This window comes from Acinonyx jubatus, chromosome C1 (assembly GCF_027475565.1).
Source record: "Acinonyx jubatus isolate Ajub_Pintada_27869175 chromosome C1, VMU_Ajub_asm_v1.0, whole genome shotgun sequence".
Taxonomy (NCBI): domain Eukaryota; kingdom Metazoa; phylum Chordata; class Mammalia; order Carnivora; family Felidae; genus Acinonyx; species Acinonyx jubatus.
In genome coordinates this window covers 84,716,096-84,726,893 of record NC_069381.1, presented here as the reverse complement: position 1 = coordinate 84,726,893, position 10,798 = coordinate 84,716,096, and the positions used below count along the sequence as shown (strand labels likewise).

The window sequence follows — 10,798 nt, the reverse complement described above, 5'->3', positions numbered from 1 at the left end:
GACAACTGACTTGACTTCTCTGCATGAGTGACCAGATGGGCTCTGGTGGGAATAGTAATGCTCCGTCTCTTGGTCGTAGTGGTACGTACATACGTGTTTGCTTGTCACCCTTTGATATGTGCACATTCATCTGCATTCACTCTTTTTGTGTATTCCATTTTTTTTAATTGCAAAAAAATTTCATTTCAGATCCCAAGGACACAAAATGAGACATTTAACTTCAACAGGATAGCATGTCTTAAAATACTTGAATTTTTATCAAGTTCCCATAATGATTCTGATAGAAGTAGTCTGAGGAGTGTACTTCAAGTGCAATCTTTTATTATCTCTATGGGTTTGAACTCTATACTTTCGGAACTTGGCATTTTAAACACCATGATTAAACGTGACAGTTTACAGTAAATAAACACGCAATTCTTCCAATTCCAGATATTATCACTTTACTGTACAAAAAAAAATTCTAAACATTTACAAAAGAAAATCAAAAGACGTTGCATTTTTAGACCACATCAGAAAAGTTATACAAGAGTCTGATAAACAAACATCCTAAAACATTTCCGTACCATGCAAGTACCATCCAGAGAAATCCAGTCAACCATTCTACCATAGGTTGAAGTGTTTAGTACCTGAAAGTGAACCCAGTGCCCTCCTGGTTTATCATTTGCCTATAAAAAGATAAAAGCTTGGCATCTTTACAAAACATGAAATTATTATCAATCAACTTTATGGAAATAAAATTTTGTTAAGGAAAAAAAATATTAAAAAGGTGACATAGGTCAGCTGCCAGTCAATATTAATGTTAAATTTTCTTAAGATGCATTCAGTTATAACAATCAGCCCAGGCAACACTATTAAATTACTTTGAAGATCTGACTACAGAGGGCTGCTATTCCAAGCCATGTTGCTATGGAATAATTTTATTTTACATATGTACACATCATGTTATTGTATATACACATCAAGGAACTACTCCAGTCAACACATCTCAATGGTAGTGCCTATTTTTTAGGCAGAAAGTCTTCCTCTGGCCTCTTGCTCACAGCATGGGACACAGGAAGCCATTTCTTTCCAAGAAGTCACTACATTCAGTGAAGTCTGGACTCTGAGCTTGTTGTTTTTCTCATGGAATGATGAGCAGTATTAAGAATGTGGACTGATAAATAGTGGCTCTGGTTGAACATTTCAAACATTAGCTACACCTTTGATTTCTGTGCTTCTACAAGACTGTATGACCCTTTCATGTTGGCTCTTCTAGCAAAGTAAATGATCATTCCAATGGCTGGTATTATTAAGGAAGATGAACAATAGAGCACGAGAAGTTCAGGAGAAAAATAGTCCTGGTAATTTCCTCTTCCTGGAAAATAACAAAATGGATGCAATTAATGTCTAGTTCAAAAAGATTTTTTGATAGTTATATATTTTATTCTAACAGTACAACTAGTTCTCTTAATAGGAATGAATCAAAGCAGTGATAAGGGCTAACAGGAACCAAATACACACTTCTTTCAATTATCCAAATACTCAGTTGGCTGTTGCTATGGCCATGATGGGTCTAAGACGACAGTTGTTGCATCCAAATAGAATCAGGTTCAATTGTAGAATGGAAACAAGAGCATGACATTCTAGGACTCTTTTACAAAAGCAAGAATTGGAGAGGAGTGTTTGCTTTGGAAAATACAAAAATCTATTGAAGAACTAGGACTCTGATGACCATGAACTGAAATAATTAACCAGTTCTCCAAGAAAATCTTTGTAACATCTAAAGTGTAATCATTATAGTCAAACAGCATATGTGATAGTAAAAAAAAAAAAAAAATTCTTGCTGACAGCTTTTCCAGAGATATATAAAAAACTTTATGTTTTGTATCTCTGAAGTAGGACATCTTAATATATGTTATTCATCTTCAGCATTTATATCATCTCTTGATAAACTTAAATTTTTTGAATAGTATATTTTAGTTTGAATATTACTTACTCAGAGCATTCTCTGACCCACATCTTCCCCAGCTTAAATTAGGAACCCTGATATACTTTTACAACTCATTGCAATTTCCTTCTCATAGTTCTTATCACTGCTTGTAATTATACATTTATTTGTATGATTATCTATTAACTTTGGTCTATAGGTTACATAAGACCACCTATCAATTTCTTTTTGGTCCACCACTGAATAGGTAGTAAATGACTCATTGCTTGGAGTAGTTGATACCCAATAAATATTTTTTGAAAAGTAATGCATTTCTTTCTACATGCTGTCACTTTGTCATTGCGTTGTAACTGGATACAGAAGGTAATAGTTTACAAAAGCAAAAATTACTACTTTCTAGTCTACTAAAAATCATGTGATCACTGCAATAGTATTTAACACTTAACCTTATAAGAACATCTGAGAAAGATAGAGTGGCATTTACTAGAGGCTCATCTCTATCTATACTAATGTTTGCCTGGAATTATATGACCTCACAGTATTAAATTTCTGAAAGTAGCATGTATGTTTCCTGTCTTTGAAGAAATCTGACTTTGGCAATTACTACATTCCTTCTAGAAGTTTCTAATCACTGGAGGTCAACTAAGTAGAACAGGATCATGATAATCAGATGATGGGAAGTTGATCTTTTCAAATTATTGATGATAAAAACACTTAGCCCTAAATATAATGATAACTGCCTCATTTTTCTACTTTTCCCTATTAGAGTAGAACTAGTCAAAGTATAATATTTTAATGGGATGTCCATTATCATAACTATGGTTAGGCATCAATATTGACAATATGATGGACAATGGTATTTATACTCCTATTGTTTTCTTTTCAACTTAATAAATATTATCTTTTGCTTTTAGTTTTTCCTTGAGGCATCTGCAGTCAAACACAAATTTGCTGTTGAGTCGGTTACCAGGGCAACCTTCAAACACTATTTTCATTAGCTGTATAAACACTGAAAATCCTAAAGACTCCCAACCATTCCTATATCACTGGAATACATTCAAGCCAAAACAAAACAAAACAAAATTAATTTTAAAACGCAGCTACACAGAAAGGTAAGCTAATACAAATACCAAGGAAAAATGTCAAATTTTTGTCTTCATTCATTTGCAGTTACTTTAAACCATAGTTTGGGGGCCTGAATTTCTTAGCTGAGTGCCTAAAGTGCTTGGATAGTTCATGTAAGTAATGAGTGAAAAATGGCAAATATGTAAGTCACTAATTTAATAAAGCAATTAGAAAAGACAAGGTGTGAGAGAGAGTTAAAAAGTAGAGAAAGCGCTTTGATATGTCTTTAAAAGAGAATCATTAACTACAAACAGAATCACAAAAATGTTAGGAGTCTAAGTTTCCAGGGCTAGGCTTAATTAAAAGTGGACTAGAGGCATCAAAGATTAAAATAGGAATGAGTGGACTTCATCCTACTCATAACTGAGATCTCAATCCATCCAGAATCATCCCCAACCTCATTAGAAGCACTGATTACATACACCCCCGTGTCATTTTGAGTGACATGACACAAGGCAAATGTTCCATTCTTTGAGCACATGGTAATTTCTTTGGCCAGATCAACTCTTTTCAGGATAATCACTGCAGGTGGATGGCTATAAGTTTTACAGGTAATCATGGTATTTTCCCATTCTTTAACACTTCTAGATAGATGTATTGTTATGGTACTGTGACAACAGAAAACATATGGTAAGCCTTGAAATGTCGAGAAACTTGGCCAGATGAGCAACAATTTTACCCATTTTCTGACCTAAGTTCAAATTTTCTTCACACTGACCCGTGGTTGCAAACTCTGATAGCCAAGTGCCACAGGCTCCAAGACTTGCATTTGTTTGCTCCAAGCCTGGCTCCCAACACACAGTGAGAACTCATTAGCACACAAGGCATGGAGACTAATTAGTACAGGCTAACATATTCTGCTTTCACCATTAAGATCAGCAGATCCTACCAGGCATTCACAAGAGGGGGTAGGAAATGAAAGGGCCCCCGAAGTTTCTCTGCTGAGGCTGTTGCTCTGCACCCCCACCCACTATCAGAATAGGGTATGATGGACAAGGGCTTGGATCTTTAAGAAGGCAATTCTATAGTCTAGAGATTCTCTTATGTTGTTCAGCATCAAGATTGGTACTCTTAATTGTTATCTTGAAGGGAGTCAATCCAGAAAATAGTTACTCCATGTCCAGAGAATAGCGTTCTCTTGTGGTAGGAGTGACAAGAATCTGGATAGAAACTTTTGTCTTCCATGTGCCAATCCTACTTTAGTTTCCTTATAACCTCCAGGGCAAGGTTTTAGAAGTATGTTTAAACGCTTAGGAAACGCAAGACTTCAGAGACCAATGATGAATTGTCAACTCTGAGAAAGCAAATGGGAATTCTGTACTCACTAATGACTAATGTCAACTTCCTGGCTAAACTCCAGAGGATAGGGCAGCTGTGCATGATTATTTTAGGAAACACTGAGCAATAACCACAATCAACATGGAATTCAGGTCCATTTTGCCAACTCATTCACCTAATCCTAGAAAATCTTTACAATCCATCTAACCTCTGACTACTGTAAAAAATAATCAAAAAATAAAACAAAACTCTAACTAACCTTTAACATCAAGGGTTAAACTTCTTAATTGCAAGCCAACCTCATTTTTAGATTCACATTCGTACACTCCAGCGTCCTCTAACTGGACCTTGTGGATGGTATATGCACCATCTCTGGACTGTAGCACTGTGTCTCCCGTCTCTGCTTTTTTCTTCAGGATTATCCAAGTTTGGGGAACATTTCCACATGTACAGGAGATAATAACAGTGTCTCCTTCCTTGACACTCTCAGAAGGAAAAGCTGTAAGTTGTATGTCTTTCGGAGCAACTGTAAAGAGAATTTAAAATGCACCTCTGACTGGGTGAAATATAAACCAATTCCATATTAATTTAATGACAGCAACAATTAGCTGTCAAGGAACTATTTGTGCTTACTGTTTGCATTAAGTGTTTACAGAGGCAAGCAAAGAAGTCAAACATTGACTGTTTTTTTTGTAAATGACCGTGTCTTTAATTTATTTATTTTGGATGTTTGTTTATTTTTGAGACAGAGAGGCAGAGTGCAAGCAGGGGAGGGGCAGAGAGAGAAGGAGACACAGAAACCAAAGCAGGCTCCAGGCTCTGAGCTGTCAGCACAGAGCCTGATGCAGGGCTTGAACCTACGACCCTCGAGATCATGACCTCAGCCAAAGTCAGACCTTTAACCTACTAAGCCACCCAGGTGCCCACATAAATGGCCATGTTTTTAACGAGAGAATACATGTCTATACTTCTCTCATGTCCCTAAATCTAATTCTTTACCCAGACTAGTCAAAAAATGGTGTTTGATAAACAGCAATAGAATTCAAACGTGAAAAAAAAATTTTTTTTGTGACAATGTTGTGCAGTTTTTCCTTGAAGTAAAAAGTCTTTACAGGCTTCTGAGTTTGGGTTGGATTTTCCTGGATCAAGTTGTACAGAGATGGCTTTCTTACTATTCTAACAACCACGACTATTATTCACTAGGTGCCAGGCACTGGGCTAAGTATTTAAAGTACAACATCGCTATTAATACACAGCCCATGGAAGAAGGTATCATATCACCATTTTATAAGTGAGATTTCCATCTATTTTTGTGACTTGATTTGAGATTCTTTCCCCGACAAGAGCTATAGTACCATGACATCTATCCTAAAGACTTTCTTTAAAGTTGTGCATTGCCCTTCCTTCCAAGATCGTTTCTTTAAAATACAAATGATCACCGAGGTGAGGTGACAAGAAAGTCACTAATGCCTTAGTGAAAATAATACCAAGGAATAAGACAGGAAATGACAGCTCCAGGAAGGAAAAAAAAAAAAAAAAAAGGAACTTGTATGCCCAAAGTTGATGAACCAGAGGGCATGGTCACTCCTACTCAACCTCAAAATTTACAAAAGGCTTACATGCCTTCTTGGGCTTCTAAGCAAATACTAGTATGTGCCTTGTGAGATTACCACTCAGAGTCCAATTCAGTACATATGGTGGCTTTAACCTTAGCTAATTTCCAAATACATACATACCTCTTCCTACCCTTATTTCACACCATAACCGGTGCCAGTATTAGAAACTCCTGGCACCGTTCCCACAGCGAGCATTCCGCTGGAGGTTAAAAGAATTTTAGGATAACTGACGTGGAATTGTTTATGAGGAAGTTCCATTCCAGGAAATTTCCAAGCATAGAAAACACCATGGGCTCTTCAAAACCCTCAATATATGTTTTTAGTAAAAGTGTTGGTTTCAGAGAGGGCTTTGTTGAAAACCGGTGACAACCAAAATAATACTAGTGAAAATAACTCATTAATCACGTTTTACTTACCTTGGATAATTAATTCGACTTCTTTTCTCTCTATTCCAGCCTGGTTAATCCCTTCACACACATAAACACCAGAGTCTTCCATTTTTGTAGAAGTTAAGGTGAGAGTTGAATTTTCAGAAAGAGGCTGTAGATGCCCATTGTTTAGCTGCCTGCTCCAGAGGATTTTTGGAGCTGGAAGGCCATTGCTGGAGCATGTCATATTCACAGAACTACCTTCCTCCAGGATGGAGGAGGGGCTGACCAAGATGGTTGTATCCCTGGGGGCAACTGAAAAGGCAGGAACACTTGTCAGCTTGACCCTTTATACCTTGAGCTCCAAAAAAGTTTTAATAATGTGGCAAAACTGAGCTATGGTTCAATGGATTGGAACAGTTTATTAATGTTGATACCCTTACCAAAGGAGGATTTCTGTCCCCATTTACTTAAGCAAGTATAGAATGATAGAGAGTAGAATATGAACCCAGCATGGGTATTTTCTAATAGAAATAAGTTCTGTAGAAAGTCCCTGACTACCTAAGAATGGATGATCACTGATAGTGTGTATCAACATTTATGGTACGTTAAACATGACCAGAAATTATTTGACTCTCCTGCGAGAAGGTGGAGTTTATTTTTCCACCCCTTGAACCTGGCTGGCCTTGTGACTCACTCTGACCAATGTACCATGGAAGAAGTAACACCATAGGACTTCTAGGCTTGAGTCTCAAAGGCCTCCTTTCATTATCACTCTTTCAAAATGCTGCATTGTGGTGACTAAGCCTGTGCTCCTTTCCTTCAGGATGAAACAGCACGTGGAGAAAGGGAGGCCCAGAACCCCCAGAGAGGCCCCAGATATATGAGTGAGTCCATCTGGGACCAGCCATGCCCTGCTGACCTGCCAATGACTGAAAATGCATGAGTGAGTTCATCTGGTACCACAGTGAGCAGATGAAACTTTCTCGAATTGCCAGCTCATAGAATCATGAGATAAAAAATGATTGCTGTCTGAAGTGTTGGGAGTGGTTTGTTATAATTATTTTAAAATTTCTTTTCCAGTTATTTTTTTTTCCACAGAGGTTTTAACTATTAACCTCATGTTAACTATTGCCTGGCAAACATGATAAGAAACCCATATTCAGGTGCGGATACATCACACATGTACTTACCATTAACATAAAGTGTCTGTGTACTCTGCCTTTGTTTGGGTTCAAATTCCATTTCATCAATATGTAACTTAGCCAGACAAACAAGAACGGTTCCAGTATCTTCAGTGGTGGGGATGAAGGTCATGTCCAAACTCTCAGTCTCTAGATACTTCTTGTCCATGTTCTCCAGAAAATTTTTATTCCCTATAATACTCTCCCCCTTAAGTAATTCAATCTCCAGCCGGTCAGAAGGATACACATTAGGAACCCGGCAGCTTACAGTCACCGGGTGTCCATTCACTGGCAGACCACTCATCTCAATCTCTGGATCTCTAGGGAATGCTGCAAATATCATAGAAAACGGATGTTTATATGTGACATTCAAAGGAAAATGTAACTATTAAATGCAAGGGTCTCAAAATGACATTTTTAACTCACGTGGGATAGAATGATCACCAATGTATAAATAATGCCATCAAGTATAAACATTTGTGATATTAAATATAAACAAAAATACTTAGCATTGAATGAATCAAGAAATAAATATACTTCCTATTTTTCTCTTCTTAGTGATGCAGTCTTTCTGACAGCCCTGGGCTGATCTTTTTCAAGGAACATGAGTTTCCACCATCTTATTTCTAGCTATGTATTTTAAATGTTTATTTCCCATGCTGTATTGAATGTTAACTATGGGTTAATCCCTTAATATTTATTACCTCAGTCTTCAAAACAGCCTGATAAAATAGGTATTAGTGAACATATTTTACAGGTGGGAAAACTTACAGAGAACTTATTTTACAGCTAGGAAAACTTACAAACCTGATAGAAGCTCAGAGACCATCATTAGGCATCATATCTATGTTAAGTCACTGAGTTGAGATCAGAACCCATATCTCTCTGAGCTTGAAACCCAGAGAGTTGTGAAGCCTCTGGGTATCAAATAAGACCCACAGTGCAGTTCTCAATTTAGACATTTTCATTTCCAATGGCCAAGTGTAGATACCAAATTTTAAGTATTTCTCAGGCAATACTTGAAGTAAACAAAAAACTATGAGCTTGACATTCTGAATAATATGTATAATGCATCTTAGGCCAACCAATAAAAATAAGACTAAAATAGTTATCAAGAGCAAGAGCAATGCTAAAAAGTTTTTTTCTTACGCAAAATGCTGTTAAAGTGATACATTCTCACCTATTTCCATATTGCAGTAAGACTGTACTGCTGGTTCTCATTTCTGCTGGGAATGTGCCTACATCAGCAGATCTTGGACTCCAGGTAATATGATAACACAACAAAATTCACCCTTATTTTGAGACATTCAAATCCCTTTACAGACATACTCTAACTCATGCTGAACAAAATCCTGATAGGTAACACAAGTTCGGGCAGGTTTTCTGGTAGAGAATGTTCTATTTTTCTCTTGAATTCTGCTGAATAACACAAGCCAGAATAACTCTCTCAACGTAATCAATTTTCAGAGCACTTTGAATATTTTGTCCCTCATTCATTATACAATGAAGAATTCTAGCAATGTCAAATTCATAGAGGTTCGAGGTTGTAAAGGTTCATTAAGGTGACAGGAACAGCAAGAAAGTGTGTGGTGGGTGTATGTAGTGTAAATCAGTATTAAGATCTCGTGCTAAGTCCTGGCTCTGCTTTTCATCTGAGCTGCTGCCACAGGCCGTTCCCTATGGCCAATATTACTACCTATTTTCATTTTTGGCTTTGTCTTGCTCCCCACTGCCTCATTTTTTCCCATCCTGCCAATCAACTTTCCAAATGTGCCTTCAAAACAGTAGGCTTGGGCCTCACTCTCTGTTCAAAGAGCTGGGCAGTCATATGACTGGGCCTTGACTCCTCTCCTTGCTCACTGTCACCTCTGGAATACCCCCTATACACAGAGGCGATGGGAAGCAGTGAACATGGAGTGTGTTCAAGTGCATGACGACTAGAGTATTGACAAAACACAAAGTAAGGACTGTGGATGCTGTGTACATACGTAATATATACTTAAGATTTAGGCAATTAGGTTGCATCAAAAATTCCGGTCCAGAGATTTAGGAACAATTCACAATGCTAAGTTCCCTTTCTAAATACATGGATCACATTGTATATCATACTTGCATTCTGTTTCTTTCAATAGAATTGAGGGAAAAAAAAGCGAACAATTCCGAAAACCACTTACAGTAGAGGTCCACTTTAATTCCCTTTTCCACTTTCTTACGGCCACAGGTTACGGTGCACAGATAAGAATGTTCATTCTCAAAACCCACAGGGCTCAGGGTCAGCGTGGACTTGCTCCCTTCAGTCTTCACCTTCCCACTCAGAGGGCTGTCTACCTGGGTTCTCCAAGTGAAAGATGGGGACTCACAGCCTGTGACACCACATGTCAACACAACTGAGTCACCAATCTGAGCAACAATCTGGGGCCCGGGGGAGATCTCAACAGTGAATGGTTTCTCTGGAGGAAAAAGAACAAGACAAAAAGAAGGTAAGATTCTTTTCTTCCTTCACCACATTCCGATATATGGTCTTTTTTACTCATCTCTTTACAGCTAACACCTGTGTAAGAAAATATCACTCCATTCTACCTTGGGACGATCCTGAAAGGCATTTTTAAAGAATGAACCCACAAGAGTTCATTGAGTCATTCATTTAACAGAATGAATGTGGATTAAGACTTGTTAGGACAGAAGCTGACATCTTTTCACGACACTAATTCAGTCTCTGCTCAGTTGTAGTTTATCAAATCCCTGCAGTAGTGGACAACGGCAAATAATTTAAGAGGTTCTAGTGTATAAGCATTGTGTAAGCCACTCTGCATATATTATCTCATTTAATCCTCACAACTTCATGAAATGCTACCATTAATTCTTCTCTTTCACTTCCTGTTGCTTCTTCTCTTTCTTTTCCTCTTCTTCTTCCTCTTCCTTCTCCCATCCTCTTCCTCCTCCTCTTTCTCCTTAAGGAAACCTAGGCTCAGAAATGCTAGATAACTTTATCTAGTTTGCAGTGGCAAAACTAGGACTTGAAGCCAGGTGGGTCTGATTTGAGACCCTAGCTTTTCAGTTGCTTCAACAACTGAATCAAATCATCCTCACGAGGAGATAAAACAAGATCTAAGAGAGGTTGTGAAAGCAGCTACAAAAATATGTCTTCTGATTAGATGCCATAGCCATAATGGACCTGTGCTTAGAGTTTCTGTGCCAACAATATAGTTATACCATTGAAAGCACACAGAATCACATTGAGAGCAAAGCCAGAATCTAAACATGAAAATGACACACAAACCACCTCTAGAATTTGATGAA

General features: G+C 37.7%; 1 protein-coding gene and 1 long non-coding RNA gene across 3 annotated transcripts in view; one reads left to right on the top strand and one right to left on the bottom strand.

The window, feature by feature from the left end:
• Positions 1–304: 304 nt before the first annotated feature.
• The window catches only part of VCAM1 (vascular cell adhesion molecule 1), an 18,094-nt gene continuing 7,600 nt past the window's right edge, over positions 305–10,798 (bottom strand). Inside the window, exons 5-9 of one of the 2 annotated variants that reach the window (XM_015073841.3) lie at positions 9,673–9,948; positions 7,508–7,828; positions 6,363–6,629; positions 4,590–4,856; positions 305–1,354 (exon numbers count right to left, since the gene is read on the bottom strand). In XM_015073841.3, coding sequence (XP_014929327.1) covers positions 1,194–1,354; positions 4,590–4,856; positions 6,363–6,629; positions 7,508–7,828; positions 9,673–9,948 — 1,292 coding nt within the window. In that variant the 3' untranslated portion in view covers positions 305–1,193. The remainder of the gene's footprint in view (positions 1,355–4,589; positions 4,857–6,362; positions 6,630–7,507; positions 7,829–9,672; positions 9,949–10,798) is intronic. The other variant, XM_015073842.3, reaches the window with a different exon arrangement.
• Positions 9,866–10,798, top strand: part of LOC128313940 (uncharacterized) — a 24,431-nt gene continuing 23,498 nt past the window's right edge. Inside the window, exon 1 of the long non-coding RNA XR_008295084.1 lies at positions 9,866–9,978. This is a non-coding gene — a long non-coding RNA (uncharacterized LOC128313940). The remainder of the gene's footprint in view (positions 9,979–10,798) is intronic.